The sequence below is a fragment of the Cheilinus undulatus genome, linkage group 20, assembly GCF_018320785.1.
Source record: "Cheilinus undulatus linkage group 20, ASM1832078v1, whole genome shotgun sequence".
NCBI lineage: Eukaryota > Metazoa > Chordata > Actinopteri > Labriformes > Labridae > Cheilinus > Cheilinus undulatus.
In genome coordinates this window covers 25,116,183-25,137,600 of record NC_054884.1, presented here as the reverse complement: position 1 = coordinate 25,137,600, position 21,418 = coordinate 25,116,183, and the positions used below count along the sequence as shown (strand labels likewise).

Sequence of the window (21,418 nt, the reverse complement as noted above, 5' to 3'; positions counted from 1 at the left end):
TAATTTCAGCAGTTTTACATTAGGCATTAATGTTTGTACTGCGCCCAGCCTAACTGCTCCCCTACCTCTCCCCTGCTAGTATGCTTTCACACTGGTAACACATGCCAAAGCACACTTGCATATGTATTCTGTCCAGTACAATAGGTGTTGGTATGTACGTAGTTGATCTGCAAGTCAGCCAAGAAGAAAGATGAAGAGACAACCCTGGCAACAACTCGAGTCATTTGTTTATGTTCTGTGTGGATGATGGAGTCCACCCTCCAGTCTACTATGGAGAATTTTATTATTTTTAAGACGCAACGATCCTTCTTCCACATCTGCCGCCCAGCTCAGCAGATAAATAGGTCTCTGCTGCACAGATATGATGGTTCCTGAAGAGACAGAAGATGTTTAGAGTTGCCTTTACAACTCTATTTGCTGAGAAATACCCTGTACTTGGGCAGAGTTGTGTTCACTACTCCCACACACCATGCCCCCAGTCCACATGATTAAATTAGATTGGATTAGATATACTTTTTTTGTCCCAGAGGGGAAATTTGCCACAGGCCAAAGTGCAGAGAAAACACATAGCTCAACACAACTCACAGACAATAGCACCAGACATAACACAAGACATGGAACCATAAAGGCACATCTAGTAACAGACAAAAGGATCAGAATATAGCTTCCAACATAGATTAAAAAATAAACAAGTAAAGACGAAAGGCTGAAAGAATCTAATCTAAAATGAACTGTGCCTCGGACCAGCTCCACAAACCACCTCATGGTATTACACATACTCAATAAGCAGATTTTTAAAGTCTTCATCATTAGCGGTGCTTTACAGCTTAAGCCTTACTAAATAAATCACAAAGTGCAGCTTATGATCTCCTGATCTGGGTAAGAAGTTGAGGGAAATTTTGACTTTACAGTATCATTCTGTGCTGGTCGGGAAGACACAAACTAGCCTAGTGAGCCTAACTGTTGTCATCAATTGCTAATTAGCCTGGTTCTGTGTATCAATGAACACTGGCGTTACTGCATTGTTTTACCTTGTTTACTGCAAAACTTGCATGACTTGCATCCAACTTCTGACTTTCAGGTGTTAAAGAAACCTGAAATAATCTAGTATCTTTGCTTTGCTGCCAGCTGGCAGTAGATAGCCAATTTCTGTGGATTCAGACATCAAACACGTACTGCACATATTTAAAAAAATCCACATAAGGGTAGCCCTAGAGTTGTATCACCAAATATTCATCATCTTGGGGCTATTAACATCTCCACAATATTTCTGACCATCACAAACCAGACCCCTCTCTGTGAGGCAGATGCTGCTCTCACGCTGTGTGGGGGAATCAATTCACTTTCACTTACAAGAGCTAAAGTCAGCCTTACCTGCACACACATACACCCACTCAAACAATCTCAGTCTTTCCACTCACACTCAGATCCTATACTATCCTGCTGGCTAAGTGTTCTGCCTCCATACTATGGCCGGCTTTCAGCCTGAGCCTCTTTATCCTCGCTGGCCTGGCAGTCTGGATCCTCTCTGCTCTTATCTGCCTTCTCCATAGATAAGCCAGGATGGGCAAGTGAGCTCTAAATGCCCCCTATGGTGATAACCAAGTCTCAGGGAGGCCACTGGAGAAAACACAGACTTACACGTGCATGGACATGGCGTTCAATAACACTCAATGAGGAACATTTTCTGTGACTGTAAGACTAATACTTAAAAAAAAAAAAAACAAGGAAAATGCACTGAAGTACTAGAATTTTAATCTTAGATATGATTCTAATGAACATCAAACAGTATTGATACCTGTTTTGATGAAAAAAGAAGTCAGGCACCCAGTATCGGATACTTTTATGTTATTCCTAACAAAAACAAGCATCATTTGAAAATGCATTTTGTCATTAAAGTTTTGGAATTTTTTACTTTACTGGATTCTCTTACTGGATTCTTTATCCAAAGTCAGTAGTCATTTATAAAGAAATGTTAATATAAGTACTTTTTACTCCCACTAAGCTTCAACTTCAAGAGCAAAACTACTTTCCCTCTTTTGTCCTTTAGATAATGTTTTTACACACCATTGCTGCTGGCTTCTCATATGATTTAAATGTAGAGGAAAATTTAAGAGCCGCAGAGCTTTCAAGCCAATCTCACAGTCTTTGTTAAGTGAATGGAGCTGGCTCAGGTGTGTTTCAAATGAAAACTGAAAAATGGAGCTTTGTAATTAGATTTTCTCTTCAACATTCACAGGGTTACTCTCAAAGAAAACCTTTGTCTGCAGTTCTAAAATACACTAAAGCATGGTGCTTTTCCAGCAGTGTGTACAGTAGATTGATACATTTTCTACACATGCTCAGAAAGGCAGTTTCCACCATGAAAAGCAAGGCAATCTCAGAAATATAACTGCATGTTCTGAGCAGTTTGACATCTGGAAGTTTAGACTGTATATTAAGATTGACAGAGCAACCGCTACCCAGGAGTGAAGCCAAAATATTTGGTGCTTCCCCTGCAGACTGGCTGCACTTTAGGTAATAAAGGGCCTCATCCAGGTTAAAATAATTGTCAGATCAGAGTCTTCTCATCACAAAAGAAATTTCACACCTGTTTAGGGAATGCCTTCAAGATGCCATATCTGGGGGCACTGTTGCCTTAAATTAAACTGGGATGTCTGAAATCAATTCACTTCTTCTGCCTGTATCACTAACTGTAAATTATTCATCTAAAATAGGCTTAAAAATGAACCACCTACTTTTATTTCAAGTATGTGCAATAGTTTACATTAACACTGTTTTTCTTGGACAATCCACAGCCCAAAGGCCTGAGACCAAAGACTCAGACTCTGAATCATGTTTAATAGCCCTGTTGATAAATCTGGTACAGACACTGTTCCTTATGAGATCAGCAGCGCAATGGATGAGTCAGTGAGCTTTCTATAACTGTGTCTGCACAATGTGGCACAAAAATCTGACGTCCTGCACTGAAGTGACCTGAGGGTCTGCTCTGACATTTATTCACCAAGTTTGATGTTTGCTGCAGTTAGCAAAAGCAGCATGGCGTCCATAATTATACTGTTTTTCTCTGTGCATTTCTTAGTTATAAAACTGCATATGTCAGTGTCTGCTATGAGGGGATTTTGGCTTCACTTTTATAGAATGGAAGGAGACATAGATGCACTGTTCACATTAATAAACAGTTGTTTGGGCACCTGTGTTTCTTGTTTTTAGGAACATTTGATTAATTAATGCAGATGATTTTCTGCGCCTGTCAGCCAACCATCATATCTCTCTCCTCTTCTCCACCACATCTGATTCTCATCATCCAGCAGCACTCTGCCAACACGCCTCTTTATCTTTAGACCCTCAAGCAGGGCACATCACGGCTTATCAAAGCGGCAGCAGCACACCTCGGCGTCCCCGCAGAGCCGAGGTGTACCACTGCGAACCAGACTTAAAAAATTCTCACTTTTTGGTTCATCTTTGCTCTGCTCATAACAGAACCTCTCGCTCTACCGGTTACACGTGACAATTTCTGAAAATAACTGTTTTCATTTTTTGCTTATCACCTGTGGGATTACCATGTTTGACCACCTCCCTTATAAAGAGCATCTGTCTTCACTTAGTTCAGATGTTTTTCCTTCTATCCCTGACATCTTTTGCTGTGTTAGGAGGAGGAGTGACGTTGTATTTTACACAACCAAAGGGGACTTTGTGATCAGATAAAACATTTTAGAAGATAATGAAAAACTCATTTTCTGTTACATTCTGTTAACCATACTTCAAATGAACATTTTTACTCTTAATTTCCATGCGGAAACTCTTCAATTCTGCAGTTGCCAGGATATGATTTACTTCTGCAGAATCTTCAAAAACTTAAAACAACACTAGCAATTAAAGCCAACATTATAATCATTAACAGGAATCAAAATGAGAAGTTAAACATCAGAAAAACAAAAAAAAATATTACTTCATAAATGCATAAAAACGAACAATGCCAAGAAGTGTATGTTTTAGCCAGGACAGCCATATGTTTGGCCTGCACCCTGAAGAACACTCCATCCCAATATGCCCTTAATGAAATGATTTAACAATTGCAAAAATAAAAACAAGCTTAATGAAAATGGAAAGTCCCTCATGTTTATAGTACGTGTGTTTTCTCATCTTTGGGTCCTTGAACATCTGCTTCATCTTTTACACCATCTATCTCTGCCTCTTTGTGATAAATCAGACGTGTTCAACCATTCCTGTCGCCCCTTACGAGGCAGATAGAGATCTCTGGAGTGTGTTTTCTTTTTATCACGGCTCATCGTCTCTAAAACCCCATTCCCTCTGAGGATAGAGACCAAAGTGGGACCATGAACCTTATGATTTACTCCTCAGAGCGTAGGTGAAAGTGAGGGTAGGGTTTCTACAATGCAATCTGCTTGAATCTATGATCTTAAATTCTGAGCATATATGCTGCCTTTCAGCTCTACATTGATGCTGCTTTCTACACACTTCAAATCACAAATGTACATTTTTAGAGCAAACAGATTAAGGCAGAGTCAGAATAAGTATTTCCACCTAGATTATGGACTTTTTCTTCACATTATCTTGGAGCCCATGAAAGTGCTTAAAGTGCACTGACTTAAGCATTTAATTCTCCACTGAAGAAAATCAGAAGCAAAGGGCAAAATTAGATTAAAAGGATATTTATGCAAAGGTGCTTTGAGAGTAAAAATCCAAAGAATTGAGAAAACAACCATGTTTCAGCAGTCCAAGGTTGAGCAAAATAAAGAGGCATGTTAAATAATCTAATTCACCCTGGCATTAATGTGGTGAAAAGCATTAACCTCACAGGAGCCTCGGGGTGAAAATATGGAAATAACATAACACCTGTTTCTGTAGCAGGAAGTAAACATGATTTCATTACTAAATGAACTGAGCACACATAGAGAAGAAGCATTATCTTGCCATCCATTACTGTCACACTCAAATGGGATGCCATTGTTTTATATGAAAAACAGACAGTGATACATTTTATGGTGCCTTCAAATAAAGATACAAGATTATTATTCTTTTGCTTATTTTCATTAAAAAATGGAGACTTTATGTTTGTATTTAACTGTTTTGTTTGATTGTTGAATGAAACACATAAAAATTGGTTCATGCTTGTGTTCAATCCTGTTTTATAAATGACTAAAAATATCGATAAACTAAGATCACGTTTTCAGGAATGAATGCTCATTTGTTGTTGAAAATTAAAGAATTAAAATTTAGTTTCAGAGTCCCATAAAATTCTCTAAAAGGCACAAAAATATCATATCATATGGTATGGTTCAATCAGCAGGCTTAAATGTTGTTTGAAAACTTTCTGTATTGGGTGATGGCTTTATTGACAACAACATAAACTGGGCTTTAAAGCCCCGGTAAGGAACTTTGGGTTTGAGTTGACTGCTGGCAGTGGTTGATGTGTTAGAAATTTGTATATAGGCAAAGCCAGTCTTTATGCTGATGCTCCTATTCGCTTTTGTAGTTCAAAAAAAGGCATCAATGTCAATTTCAGTCCGCTTCATGACTGGTTGAAAACTCCTAACAGAGGCTTTAAACATACTTAAAAGCTTCATGACGTAGGCTTTGTGCCTTGTACACCTGAACTTGACTTCAAACTAAACATATCAAAGGCTTTCCAACTACTTTTTTGTCTGTTCTACCTCAGAGTGATAAAGAATATCTCTTAGGACAGGCCGACTTACATCATTTATTAAAATAATAAACAAAAGAGGCTTGATTGCTTGTAATCTATGGTACTGCCAGTAAATCACCGCTTTCCTGTTCAAGTCAAGCTAAGGTTACTTGTCTTTGTCCATCCTTTTACTATCTTCCTAAAGACAAAAATCTTGATTCTATCATTTAAATGAAGTAATCAGACATTTGGCTTTAATCAGGAGATAAAATGCAGGAAGTTTACCCTTGTCCTGAAAGCTGTGAATGGACTGCTACCGTCTGCATGTTCAATGGGAGAGGAAATGTTGTAATCATGGCCACAGGTGCCAGGAGTAAAATTGAGGTGTTCAGCTGTGTAGATCCAGTGAGTCCCATCAGAGTGGTCCGCAGATGGTTCCAGTACATAAGATTTGCCTTCCAGGGATATGAAACCCCTGCAGGGAGAGAAAAAAGTGCATGAAAATATCACCATCGAGGCCCTTTTTTTGTTTATTTCCCAGAATAAAAGACTGAACGAGAAAAGCAGAATTTGAATCTTGATTTTCTTGAAACACATGTGATCCTGATTTGTATGTGGTGTGCCAGTTAGCCAAAAAAGATGCAGATATCTATCAATATAATGCAGTGAAATGAGACCGGCTGAACCAAAATTAACATTTGATGATGGAAAGGCAGGAATTCAGACTGAAGAGTAATTCTATCTCTGTTTTTGCCTTTATGTGGTGCTTGTTTCCTCTTCCCCCACCTTTCTCCTGTTTTTACAGTGGCCTCTTTAATTCAGCATGACATCCTCATGCAGTGAGTTTGGAGTAACTGTGAGATTCTCATAAACCCTTGCACAATATTCACAATCACATGAACTCATCTCAAAATCCTGGACACTGCCAACCCAAACCAAGATCAATTTGTTTCACTGAGCCATGCGATATGTGGCTCTCTCTCTGTCAAAACAGCTCTGTGAATCTGTCACCCAGCAGACAGGTTGCAGAAAAACTGGAACAAATAAATGAATATTAAGTCCAAGGTCAGCAGCGAGGGCCGCATTATCAGGCGAGAATCACTCTGCAAAGGGTGTAGACGTTTGGCTGATTTGTGAAGGCATTCCTCATGGCTTCCAATGATATTAGTGCAATCATTATTCGTGTCTGACATCTGCAAACAGAGTGCTTCCAACACCAAAATCCCTCACTGAGGAATTCCTTATAATATGTCAAGTTTGCTGCTTTTCAACAATGCATACAGCGTGTTTCCTGCTTTTACTTATGAGGCAGAATTTTCTCCTGTTGGTCTGTTGACATATTTTTCCTCACATATGTAGGCTTGAGCTTTATGACTTTGTCTGAGGCAACATGGGTGGATAAATCTTGTGTATTAAGCCCTGACACTAGCTTTAGTCATCATTGGTGACTGTTTCAATTGGTTTTAATAAGAGCTTAAATATCTAAGCATTAAACTTTGACTTGAAAGAAAAGAGATAACAGTAATGATCAGTTTTACATGGAAACCTCTCTTCTTCCAAGACCTGGGACTTAGCTGGGACTTTGTTTCAAACCTGTTATGATAGCACCAAGGCTTTAGTGATGGAGTCAAGACTACTTTACCAAGACTAGTCGGGACCTAAAGAAGATTGTGACAGGCCCAAGACACAACCATGGCTTTAAGGATTGGGGCAGAGTCAAAACCAGGGGTAAGGCAAAGTAAGACCATTTCATGACTGAGTTATGACCTAGAAGTCTCACAGATAGATAGAATATAGAATATGTGGACCAGATTGACCCAGGCTTCTATCTTTCCATTAAATCTCCAAAGAAAATAAAATTAGCTCCTTAAACATCTCTTTCATTGATTGCAATTCATAGTGGCCAATACATTGTCTGTGCATCTACATTATCAATAAAACTTTTCATGGGAAATAAAATAAATACTAAAGAAGTCGTGGCACACTTAAAGCTCTCTAATAGCTGTGGTCAGATCTCTAGGTTATGAAAGGAGAATAACAGGGTCTATTCTGTAGCTCACATTAGCTGAAGTTAGTGCAATGGAACCTGTTATTCACATATTAAGGCAGTCTCTTTACTCTACTGCAAACGCTCAAGTCTTAAAGGGAGTGTAGGCTAAATTTGTAGTCAAAATATCTCATTACACTAAATATAAGCAGCATTTGCCTGACAAGTCCAGGTAAACATTTTAATTTAAGATATACAGTACCGTGCAGAGCTTTAAGGCATGCTCGGGCCAAAAACAGGGTGAAGTAAGGCACGTAGGATTGACACAACGGCAGTCGTGCTCTGGATGTCCTTGCATGAGAAAATAATGTGTTGAAGAAATAAAGTCCACACCGTTAGGGCAGAGTAAAGGGTGGATGTGGTGAGTAGGCACAGCCTAGGGTACTGTCGAGGCAGGAAGTAGGTTAAAGGTTTGTCACCAGTCAATCACAGAGCTGACATATAGAGTCCAATTCAATGGGATTTGAACCAGCAGTCCCAGTTACTTAAAACATACAAGTTCCTGCCTTGACTTTGCCATCATTGAGACTTTTTTGGCGAATGTAGATGAATGTGTTAGTGTAATACGATTCTTCTCCAAGAAATTTGAGAAGTACACTAGCTAAAATGTAAGTTTTTGTAGTATTCACAAAATCCACCTGCTGTAGAGGTTTAAGTCGAAACAAGATGTTCTACATCCAACAGTAGACATAATCAGATAACGCATAATCTGTGTCCATTTCTGGTAAAAAAAATTAAGACCTAGTATCAATGTTTCTCAGAAAAGGCTAAGTCCTCAAAAAGTGTTCTAGAGACCAGCCAATCAGGCTTATGGTCTCCATGTCACAGTACTCTTTGAAACCTGAGAGACTTCAGTCTTCATCTGTTATTGGCTAATAATGACAAGATTCTTATTGGTCAGCCCTGCTATTCCTATGACACTAGATGGATTCATGTTGAACCTGTCCTTTAACTTTTTATTGTGTGTGCATGCTGTTCCTTTGGGTTCTTTTGTTCTTTCTCCACCAGTCAAAACATTTAACAATTTTAAAACTCTGATTTTTTTGTGATTGGTTTATCCAGTGGCAAGGGACCACAAAGACGATTACTAGCACTGAAATTGCTCTGACAAGACTCAAACTTGTCTAAATATGAAAAATGACACCACCTACTGCATCATTCTGGCTACTCCTTAAAAAGGTATTAAACAAAGACAAATAAAGAGTGACACTTACTTAATGCCATTACAAGTGCTGAGGCTGATGTCTGAGTTTACATGACCCTCCACCTCGCCGTGGTAGTAGCAGTTTGCCTGAGGGAGTGAAAAAAGATAAAAGTAAACACAGGACAACAGGACCTTTGTCAAACACACTGAAAATTTGAAGCCCAGCTCAGCAACAGCAGTCCCAAAAGATACCTGTGAAGTATGAGCAAATTAACTTTAGGGAGATGGTCTTTTTAGGGTTAGTTAGAGCCATCCGAAGCCATCACCACAGCCTAATGATGGCTGCAATCTGAGAGGATTTTCCCATTTCCTTAACTTACTGTTTAGTTCCTAGGTACCTGCTTTCATGGACCACCTGTCAAGCTGCAGCAGGGAGTGAAAAACAGTGAATTAAGCCCATGTTTATTGAACCAGGCCTTGCACCAAGAGGGCGGGGAGGAAGTGTCTGGTTTAGAGTAAAAACAGCCCCTATGCTGGAGTAAGACGGCCTCGCTACGCTGAGGTCTGACCAGTGGTCTCCTTTGCCTTCAAGTTCTGGAAAACAAGGAAATGGGAGTTTTCCAGCCTCCTTAAACTGCCTCCAAATATAGAATGAAAGCAATAAATATCAGTGTCTGGCTTTCTTAAAGGCGGTTAACCTGCTGAATTTGCATGTTAAGAGCCAGAATGGATTCCCTGTGTAAAAGAGGTCCTTACTTTGCTTTGCATCACATTACTTCTTCACATTAACTCTACAATTAGATAAATCCAATCAAAGTTGTTTACTTCTCAAATTAGCTTCTGAAAAAGGCATTGATTGATTGTGCCTTTCACTCTTAGTGCCTAATTAAAGTTAAGGTTATTGGCCAATTTTTAACTTGGAATTGGTATTGAATCTACTTGGATTAAATCTCAATGCCTTATCAAATTAATGAAGGAAAATCTGCGAGTATTAGAGCCAAAATTTCTGTTAAAAGAGAATTTAAAAGTTCAGGAAATCTTTATTTCATATTAAAAGAAGTTGAACTGTTTTATAAGAAAGCGTTTATAGGGATTTACTGATAGATAATAGTCTAAGGCATCAAAAACAACAGCATATTACCTTGAGAATAATGGAGTGTGGAAGTAAGCTGGTTAATATGGGGGACTTTTTGCAGTAAGTGTCATATACAGATATACAGATAACATCAACTAGTGTCAGCCCTGATCTACTGATGATTTACTTATCTCAATAAACAGACTACTGTAATAGTAAAAAAAGCAAAAATAGTATTTTTAACAAATCTGCACCATGACTGAGTTATTTCAACAAACTTAAGACCAGATAATTTCAAGTAAATTGTAGCAAAATTAGATTCTTGTTCGGACTCATACCACTGAATTGAGCCATTGTGAAGCAGTTGTGTAGCTTATGGGCTGTTCTACTGTTGAACTGAAGAGAGATTGAACAGACGATCAGGTCCTACTCTTGGATGTCATGGACCTAGAAATGATGGTGTTTACACTGCAGACATTAACAACCCATGTAAAGGAAGTTTTACCTGGAAGCTGTTTAACGCTAACTGCTGGCAAATACCGTCAAAATAGTGGGATTCCTAGAGACACGGCTCCCAAAGGAATGCTAGCACTATCCTGGACCTGCTGCATGTGTAACAAGTAGGGGTGTAACGGTATTTTTACGCAGTAATACGACGAATACGTCTGAGTGAGTATTAAAAAAAAGTAAGATCTCACTTCAATCCAGGTGGCGGCAATGAGCCTAAAAGCTGCCAGCAACCGTCATGCCAGGAGAAGGAGCAGTAACAAAAACGACGAAGAGTGATGGCGCGTGTGGAGTAGAAGAGCCTCTGGCTTCATTTAAATCACCTGTGTAGCAATGGTGCTCTGGCTCTATGAATCATATCAACTTTACCTTCAGCTATCAGCCTCGGAGGACTGAGAGAGAGACTCTGCAGCTGTGTCACAGGTAAAGTTATCCTCAGATTTCACACGGCTTTAACCTCTTTATCCTCCAAGACAGGCTGTGAAAAGTTCTTCCAAACTTTGTAGGAGGTCCCATTGGTTAAAAAACACACTAATTTACATACTTTACAAACTAACTTGTGGTTGTGTGATGATGTGTTCCAGCTAGCTGGGAAATTTTAGTGTTTAAGAATGGGTATAAATATGTCAATATATTAATGAAAATAACCTAGTTATTCAAAAATGTATTTATTTATTAATATTTTTAATCATTGAAGAACTTTTGGAGGGATGTCGCAGCATTATTTATAATTTAAATGTAATTTATTCAGCCTATTTATTTTAATTTAATTTAATAAAAAAAATTTACATTTTATTTGTCCGCTTCAATAACCATACTGAAAACGTACCGAACCAAAATTTTTCTGTACCGTTTCACCCCTAGTAACAAGGATACTTGTCCTTCAAAAGATGCTTGAATGACCTCATAACATTTTCGAATTTAACAATGCAGTGTTAACAGATTGTGAGGCTAATCCCAAAGGGCAGGAAAAAAATGTAAAGGCTTTGAGAAAATTTTAAATTATGACCCCAATTCCAAAAACATTGGTGCACTGTGTATAATGTAAATAAAACAGGTTGCAATGTTTGCAAATCTCACAAACCTGAGATATTTTATCATTTCATGGAAATAGCTTACTCTGAGCTTAAAAAGTAGGACTGGGCATCAAAAGGCTGGAAAAGTAAGTGGTACTAAGATTAATCAAAATGTGAAATTCTTTATGGAAAGTATGGACACTGTCCTGAAGACTAAAGAAGAGAGGGACCATCCAGCTTGTTATCAGTGTACAGTTCTAAAGCCTGCATCTCTGATGGTATGGGGTTGCATTAGTGCCAATGGCATGGGTAGCTTACATTTCTGGAAAGGCACTGTCAATAATGATGGTTTTAGAGCAGCATATACTCCCATCCAGATGTCTCTTTAAGAGAAGGCCTTGCAAATTAGGGCAAGGCAATGCGAAACCACATACGGTATTGATCAAAACAGCATAGCTTCACAGTAGAGAAGTCCGGCTGCTGAACTGGCCTGACTACAGTCCAGACCTTTCACATTTGGAGCATCATGAAACATCCAATGAAGAAGACCTGGGACTGTTTAGCAGCTAGAATCCTACATCAGACGAGAATGGGACAACATTTCCCTCACAAAACTCCAACAACAGGTGTCCTCACTTCCCAGACTGTTGTCAAAGGAAGAAAGGATGCTACACAATGGTAGACATGGCCCTGTCCCTACTTTTTTTGAGATGTGTTGCTGCTATCAAATGTCTCAGTTTCAACATCTGATATGTTGTTTATGTTCTTTTGTATTTATGAGATTTGAAAATCGTTGCGTTTTCTTTTCATTTACATTTTAAGAACCAAATTTGACTTTGTTGGACAAATAGACTAACATTTAGTCACATTAGAAACCAAAAACTTCATTTTTTTGTCTATAGTAGGTAAAAGATTCAATGATTGATATTTTTATACATGAAAAAATACACCCTGTCTTAAAACAATATCCAAAAGGGCATTACTGTCTTGTTTAAAGATGACCGATATGCATTATAGGAGATTTTATAAGCAAGTTGGCTGGAAATTCATCATTTACCAAAAAAATAAAACAAGCAGCAGCTATCTGTTGCCAAACTGTCTTCCTATATTTGGCAAAAGATTCATATAGCACATGAGCATAACTTTTATGTGACAGGGTTAAAATGTGGTTTGGCTATTAGAACCCACTGAAAACACAATCTCTTATTCAGGGGACGTTCAAGAAGTCAACCCAAAGCCTTCGTCTCTCTGGCTACTTTCCATATTTCTACCTAGAGGTGTACAGAGAGAGAGCCATCTATTATGGGGAGGGGAAAAGGTGCACAGAAAGTACAGCCCCTTACATGAAATATGAAATTGGAGTGTTACGGGGAGGAGCAGGGCTGGATTTAGTGCACCGAGTTAATGCTACCACCTCATGTTTCTTTGATGAGATCATGACTGTGATGCATCGATATGCAGGATATGAATAGACTTTTTGTTTCTGAGGATTCTGCAGAGACAAATGAGAAAGGAAAGTGCTTACGCCTTCATATCTGGACTAAGGAAGATTAATAACTAATACCCAGATTATTGTGGGAGATCACCACAGCTGTAAATAATACATTGTTTATCATACGTCTGAGCTTATTATTATTCAGAGTTAACTCTGTAACATCTACACCGATGATTCATATTCCCGAAAGATGGTTTTCACACAGCACGTGGCTTTCATTTATAGCATTGTTTTGGATATAATGTGATAGGGAGAGGATGCAAAACACACAGAGGGAACTAAGGGAGGACTGACTCACGCTGAAGTCACTCCCAGCAGTACCTTGACTTGAATACACACATCCCTCTCCTGGATCGCTGCATCAGTCTCCTCCCTGCCAGCAGGACAAATAAATTAAGCTCGGTTTGTTCTTGAACGATCTGCTTGTTTCCAGGAAAAAGACCCTCCCATGAAGAGTTGGCTGTGGTCACTAGGAATGAGAGGTCGAAAAATGGAGGGGAGTTCCCAAGCTGTTGAGATACTAAGCAGGTAGATACTGGCAGGGATCCTTCAGGCCATCTATTAAATCTTTTACCCACCCAGTGCACAATTTATTAGCCTGTTAATAAACAGCTGCTGGACAGAAAATCATGAGGGAGTAAAAAGAGCACCAATTGGATGGCTGAAAGTTGAGAATATTCTGCTTTAAGATAACCTTCATTTCAAGATTTCTTGGATGCATACAGCTCCTTTAAAAGCATTCACCCCCTTGCACATCTGGACACTGAAATTTGACTCCATTCTTCTTCCTAAAACTATTCCATCTCTGTCAGGTTGCATGGGGATCGGGCATGAACAGCCCTTTTCAAGGCCTGCCACAATTTCTCTGTTGGACTGAGGTCTTCTTAGCTTTCACTGTATGCTTCTAGTCATTGGCTAACCAGATATCAAATCTTCTTCCATCATAGCTCACTTGTAAACTGAATAAGATTGTCCTCGAGGATTTTCCTATGTTTTGCCTCATTCATTTTACCCCTACCTTTACAAGCCTTCAAGGGTTGGCTGCTGAGACGCATCCCCACAGCATGATGCTGCCACCACCGTGCTTCACAGTGAGGATGGCGCGTTAGTGGTGACATGCAGTGTTTGCCAAACATAGTGTCTTGTCTGATGACCAAAAAGCCCAATTTTGGTCATATCAGACCAAAGAACCTTCTTCCACTTGACCATGGAGTCTCCCACATGTCTTTTGGCAAACTCTAGTTGAGATTTAATGAGTTTTCTTGAACAGTGGCTTTCTCTTTACCACTCTCCCACAAAGCTTTGACTGATGAAAATCCCAGACAACAGACCTTCAGAGTAGTTATAGGTGTCTCGATGGCCTCACTCACTAGGAAACGAAACTGAACTCTGGGGGATGTTCAGTGCCTTTTTTTTCCATCCCCTGACTTATACTTTTCAATAAACTTTTCTCTAAGTTGCTTGAAGTGTTGTTTTGTCTTCATGGTGTAATGGTAGCCAGGAACAGTGATTAACCAGTGACTAGACCTTCCTTCCTACTAGCAGCATTTGGCTGTGCTAAAAATGATTTAAAAAAAAAGTCATATTATATTGAACATGACTGATTTATAAAATCAATAAAAGAGTAAAACATCCGGCAGTGAATGCTTTTTAGAGGCACTGTATTAATAAGGTCAAGTGCATCAATCTTTACATCGCATCTTTAATTTTGTCTTACCTCTGATGATGCAGCAGAAACATTTTAGGCTTTGTTTGACCAGGAAGTATAATTTTCTCTTTAATCATCATCTTACCATCAGTTCAGACTTGGGTAACTCAGAGTCCACCCCAAACTCATCCAACACAATTACTTCACTGTCTCCACGCTTCAGAATGGCAGCTATTCTTGATGAGACGTCCGAGCCCTGCCAGCGATGGTCCGGCTCTGCTCTCCCAGCAGTCTCCAGTGGAAAATGTTGTTCATTTTACTGTGTAGGTTGGCCACTATGAATTACATTAATCCCATCTTTTGTGGATTTCATCATAAGTAGGCCAGGCATTTGTACACAGACCTCACATGCTGTCTATATTTCCTCTTCCTGTGTATGTAAACAAAAACAAGACATTAGGATGTATGATTTCAAATTCTTTGAAATAAAGGAGTAGGTGGGAAGGTGGGTGATTTTAGGCATAGACACATGATGTGGCAACATCAGAGTCTGTGAAGGCAGAACACTGTACAAACAGTTTGCTATTGCTGTTCATGAAAATGAATACCATTCAGTAAAGGCTATTTTTGTCTCAATGGAAGATGTTTTTGGAGAACCATTGTATTTTAAAGAAGGATATGATTAGCTGAAAACACAACTAATCTTAAGAGGATTAGATATATCAAAAACTGGAGAAAAATATGAGCAATTGGAAGCAAGCCATGGCGAAACCAACATATTTGGGACAAATGCAATTCAAGAGTATTATCTAGCAGTTATTGGTTCATAAATAGTGACACATGGGTTTTATTTGTACATTTTTAAAGTAAAAGCTGACAGTGCAACCCAACTCATAAATGGAAAGGACAGGTGCTGAATATTTCACTGTCAGAGTGACATCTGAAGTGCACTTTTATGTTCACTACTTTAATATTTTCCTGCAGACTTATGAAGCCCAAAACATTTTTCAGACAGCTTTAAGTTTATCCATTATAAAAGACTTGAGCTGTTCTGTAAAACTGTGTCAGTTCTTTGACCCCTGTCCGCCTTAAGCTCATCAAATATGAATCTTCCGGCACAGAACAAAACTGGGTACGCTTACCTACACAGGCATCTTAATGGGCAAGATTGACCAATCCCAGACAGTTGAAAAGTTTTTTTTAACCGTATAACCCTTTTAGCTTTACTCTCCTATTGAGTGTGATATAATCGCAATGAAACTGGACCTAAAAAAGGGAAAAACTCGGATACAGCATGGCCCTCATGTTCAAAAATATTCCAACTGGATAAAAGCAATTGGACAGGAAGAAATCTTGAAACTGGGTGGTTTAAATAAAGAAAGGATTGTGTAAGGTGCAAAGGTAATCTAATCTTTTTTGGGAGTCAGAAAGCTTTTCAGAGGATGGTCAGAGGAGAATGACCAGTCGGTTTGACCTGACAGAAGGCAGCAAGACATCAGGCAACATGTTGAACCTTGAAGCAGATGGGCTTTAACAGAAGAAGACCACACTAGGTTGCGCTCCAGTCAGCTAAGAACAGGAAACTGAGGGTACAATCTGCACAGGCTCGACAAAACTGGTCAACAGTAGACTGGAAGAATGTTGCTAGGAAGAGAACTTCAACAGATCATGTAGACCAGGGATCATCAACTACATTTGTACAAGGGCCAGCTTATGTCTATGCAGACACTGTGAGGGCTGGCATGTTAAATGAACTAAATTAAAAAAAAAGACAAAATAATTGTATTTTCTTTTAAATGTTCCTTACTTTAAGCCTTTAGCAGTGAACTCAGTCTCTATTCCTATAGATAAATCTCTATACTAAAGCAAGCCACAAGGGGGCGACTGAGCTATTTAAGCCACATATTTCTGGGGCTGCCATGTTGTTTAATGTAAAAATGCAGCATCCTCATTGGTGAAAAACATATGAAGGAAAAATATATTTTGTATTAATTCTCAGGCAGAGAAAAGTAATCTTTCTATAAGAGAGGATTTTGGCGCCTCCTGTGGACAAAGTATGTTGTGCGAAGTCCCCTATAAAGCACTTTTAATCCATATTTGTTAAACCTTAAAAGTCATTTATCTGGATCAGGCTGGCCCTACCCATGTTTCTTTGAAAAAGCTGAGACAAAAATGAGCTACATTGCGTGATCATTGGAAGAAAAAAAAAGAGTGGATGCCAAAACCTGCATTATCTTTTATTTAGGTAGAAGTACTTGAACAATCAGGCCCAGTAGAAAACATTTAAGCTAGGATGAGAAAACATACCGTGAAGTTGTGAGAGCCAGTGACTTCAATGCCATCTTCTAGGTAATGGGTTTCTGTATAGTTACTTGCAAACAGGCCCCTGAAAAGAAAAAACAGGGAAAAAGTTAGTGACCGTAAGTCGTTTAATCCTCAAATTTCACTTAAAATGAATGAGAGATCCCTGCTATAGAGAGAAAGCATTAAGTAGAATAGCTGTGGGCTTTGAGGGATAAAAATTGATTTGTTCCTGTGCTGTATTGTATCAAATATTTTTACGTCACATCTATACAGCATGAAAAAGCATTCAATATCAATCAATAACTCATTCCATGTGATATGGTCCAATAGTAATTAGCTTCCATGTTGCAAGTATTGAGCATGATGGACATATATGATCTCATAAAAATGGGATTATGTCGAAAGAAAAACAGTGCAGAAATCATTTTTAGTTACAGTAGTGAATCAATAACACAATAGAGAGCCTCTCAGAGGTTACAGAGTGATCCATTAACAGTTTATGCCTGGGAAGCACAAAAAGTCAACACTGCAAATGGCAAACAGGGAATTTGTATTGCCCTCTATTTTCTCATGCATACTGTAAAACTGATGAAAGAGCAGCATATATTCAGAGGCCAACAGCTCCCATGGTGTTAAAGTCAACAAGAAGTGAGGGAGGGAGATCTCCCTGGTGTGTTAAAGTATGTCTTTTGTTTATAAAGACAATGAGTTTTAGGGATACTTTGACAGAGCATTTTTGAATATTGCAGAAGAGGAATGAAAGAAAAATAAATGGTTTTAAACGTGTAATAATCACTAGGTTCTGGACACTAACCAAGCTGTATGCCATATACAAATGCAGGTTAAAGCTGTTCTATACAAAGAAGAAGCCAGACAATTTTGAACAAAAGACGAAAGCAACAGGTGACAGTTCAGCAGCCAAGTCCATATGCACAAGGCCACGTACAAGGGTACAAGTATGATGTTAAGCAAAGTCTCCTCTTCTGTCCACACATACCGCACCATGTTGTCTCAGAGTGATTGGTCATGTGACACTGTACGTTATGTCCTGTGACGTGTAAATGCAGAAAAAGTGTTTCCATTGCACTTTTGCACTATATTTCTATATAGAACTGTCTCATAAAACCCCCTCATGAGAGTGTAAAAAAAACTTTCTAGCAATATTTGAGAGGTTTTTTGAAACCCAGGTGTGTCATAGGAAAGCTTTTTATTGCGCTATTTTGATTTTGCGCATTTCTAAGGGTACTGGAAAACCAGCTACTGCCATCTTCTCTGGGCCTAAGCTCATTTAAAATTAACTGAGACATCTGTGGTCAGATGAATCAAAATTTTAAACTAATTTTGAACCTTTGTTGCTCTTCAACTGCCTGAATGTTGCTGGCTACCTTGGGTGGTTGACATCCATCCATCTGGCTAGCTCATCCTGTTGGACATGGACGACCTTCTACCACTGCATCTTCTACAAGTTGGGTTTCCCTCTTTTGTCTGTGTTTTCTTAATGCACCTTTGGATAACTAATTTCATAATGTCTCTTGTATGCATGATGTGCTGATAAATACAAAAAGGGACATTTTTTGTGTTATTGTCCCATTCAATCAGGCTGAGATTGGTCCTGATGTGACCTCAAGCTGGGGTTAAAATGCCTGCTTGGAAAATACAAGGACATACATTTGTTATAAAGAAGGGTGGTTAAATGTTAAAGTCCATCTGTGCTTTGTTACGTTCCCTTTTGCCTATAAAAGACACACAACAGGAAAAAAAACATTTCAAGAACTAAGGCTATGTGACATCAAGCCCACAACACAAGGTCCCACTTACTTCTGTGTATAAAGCCTCAAACCATGTCTCTCGGCCTTCCTCAGCTGAATGGGTTGCTATGTTGTCATGAACATGTTCAAGTATATTGGCCTTTGTGGTATTTTTAATGTTATTCATGGGCAGGAAAGACCCTCAAGCTCTTCCTGTAGTTTGTCCTCAGAGGAAATGCCTTTTCCGCTGTCTCCCTCAAAATCTTTACCCCGACAATAAAATGCTAAATATGCTACTTTGTTATGTTCTTTTCTTTCAGAATATATGGGCAGTCATAGCATTGAAGTGGTTGAAGATTTTGGTTTGAGAAGTTCCTGTAGACATTTTTATGCTTTATATTATCGCTTTGGCTTTAGGCCACCGATGGGATCTATTGCAACTATTTGCATCTAAAGATGTCGGCCTCAAATAAGCAGCAAATACAAAAAGCCTCCTGTAGACTTTCCCGGCCCTTACAATGGATGATTATTTGACAAGCAGATGGTAGATTTGAGTGTTAAACCAAAGTAACAACCCCCCTAGATTTATTATGAAACCAGTGCTGTAATGCAAAAAACTGCAGTTCCTTGAGTTTCCCCTGAGACTGGCTAAAAAACCCAAGGAATCCTCAAATTAATTAATCGCATATTAGATTAATGCACATTATGCAAGGATTCAAGTGTCAATTTTTCTATAGTGGTTTACAAAAATCCTCCTTTTTGTGTTTTATGTATGTTTTTCTTAATCAAAATGAGGGACATAAAAATGATAATGCCCTTAAAAAAAGCAAATGACATCAAATTTGCAATACGAGCAAAAATAGTTAGCTCATTCTATCTAAAACTGATGAAGCCTAGCGTTACTTCACGAAAGTCATACCCCAGCTGCGATCAGCTGATAGCCAGCCTCACCTCCCCCACCCCAGCCACCTCCTTTATAGCTTAAAGCTTGCTGCACCACCATATTCAGATTCATACTAATATGGATTAATTACTTCTGAAATAATTTCACTGTTCTCAATACACCTGGTCTTAATTATGGAATTTTTTATTGCTTGAATTTGTTGAAAAATACAAAAGATTAACTCAAGAATAATCGCATATTAAATCGCAATTGCAATATTTGGGAAAATAATCGCAATTAGATTATTTTTCGCAAATCGTTCGGCCCTAGTGTTTAGATGTGCTTTATCTATTTTTAGTCGTATTAGGATATTGCTTGTTGTACCATGATCCCCGCCGGTGTTTTTGCAACGTAGTTTTTCACCTCTGATATAGGGATACCAAGCCACAGTAAGAATCTCGGAAATGATGTATGGGCTGTTGTTTGCATACCAGGAAGAGGTGAGTTCCATTACCAGGTCACTGGTAAGACGTATATTTATTGCACTGTATAAATAGATGTACGAAATCGCAGTCACTTGGTGTTCAAATGCCCCAAACACATTGTGAGTGCAAAATTTAAAGAGGGCCAGAGCGAGGAGCTGCATTTAAATGGGGTTTGTTGCTTCAATCTGGGATTCTCGCCAAAGCACAGGAAGTGAACTGGCAACTTGCTAGCCACCAGACCTAACTGCAGACTTAGTCTGACTGGGACTTTAAAAGACAATCCTCTGGCATCCTTCAGAATAAGCAACAATCTCCCAAATTAGTTTATGCAAGTTGTAAAAAGCATCTATTTGAGGTCGTCTGCCAACAAAAAGGAGGATATAAGGCCTCAGACCTGTTGATTTCCATTCTCCTTTACTGGTTATCCCACTGAAGTCTCTCTGTAAGCTTTCATCCTGTTGTCCTTCCAACTACTCCGATTGAATTTTTAAAACATCTTAAGTGCACTGGCAGATTTCACTTTTTTTGTGCTTGAGTATAGCACAAAAAACGATGAAGTGCTCTATCTTGCCACTGCAATGACCTCCTCACCAGTGCACTGCTAAATCAATCATGGCTGTCCTTCTTGTCACCTCCAAAGATTACTCAACATTGCTCTTTTTCTCTGGGGAAGTAAAGGACACTCAGGAGGGGGTAAGAGGATCAACGGCAGAGGCAGATCAACAAATGAGCACAGATCCAAAAAAAAAAAAAAAAAAAAGGCCACGTGGACCCCTCCTGGGTCGATTATTCCAGCATGAGAGTGTGTATTTGTGTTCACAATTTGTACAAGAGAGCATACAGGGGTCTGTGGCTTCATGTGTACTGTACAAACAGAGAGAGCATGTACAGTACTGCTCTACAGGACACCAGCAGATGGTTGACTGGTGCTAATCCACAGCAGAGGAACAAACCTCAGCAGGCAGCTGGATTCTCTTACTGACCTCACCGCTGACTACCCAGCTGGGAGTGTCAAATGTAACAACCAGGGGAGGGGGTTATTTTGTTTGGGAGCTGTCAGCATGAGACACAATGCTTCCCCGCCCTCCACTCCTCTGCCGAGCCAAAGAGCTGGTAATAATCATTGGATCAAAGCGGGGCCAAAGAGGGGAGAGAGCCAAATAAAATGATGTGTTTCTTCAGTCTTAATTAGGTCTGCGCTCTCGGTCGGACACACAACCTCAACATCTGCCCACAACAGACGAGTCAATGCGGTGAGTGAGTATGTCTGCCGCTCTGCTTGTCTGTAGCACAGTGGGAGAGTGTGGGTACAAAAAGATGTTGCAGACACCCATGTGTCATCCATATGTTCCATTTTCTTTCTGACTATAAATGAATGAGAATGGGGGAGATTAGTGTTTTGCTCGGGAACTGTGA

At 39.2% G+C, this 21,418-nt stretch overlaps 1 protein-coding gene across 1 annotated transcript in view; it reads right to left on the bottom strand.

The window, feature by feature from the left end:
• Positions 1-21,418, bottom strand: part of LOC121528821 (disintegrin and metalloproteinase domain-containing protein 12) — a 144,066-nt gene that overhangs the window by 52,579 nt on the left and 70,069 nt on the right. The window contains exons 4-6 of the mRNA XM_041816428.1: positions 16,890-16,968; positions 8,912-8,988; positions 5,936-6,125 (exon numbers count right to left, since the gene is read on the bottom strand). Of these exons, the coding sequence (XP_041672362.1) occupies positions 5,936-6,125; positions 8,912-8,988; positions 16,890-16,968 (346 nt within the window). The remainder of the gene's footprint in view (positions 1-5,935; positions 6,126-8,911; positions 8,989-16,889; positions 16,969-21,418) is intronic.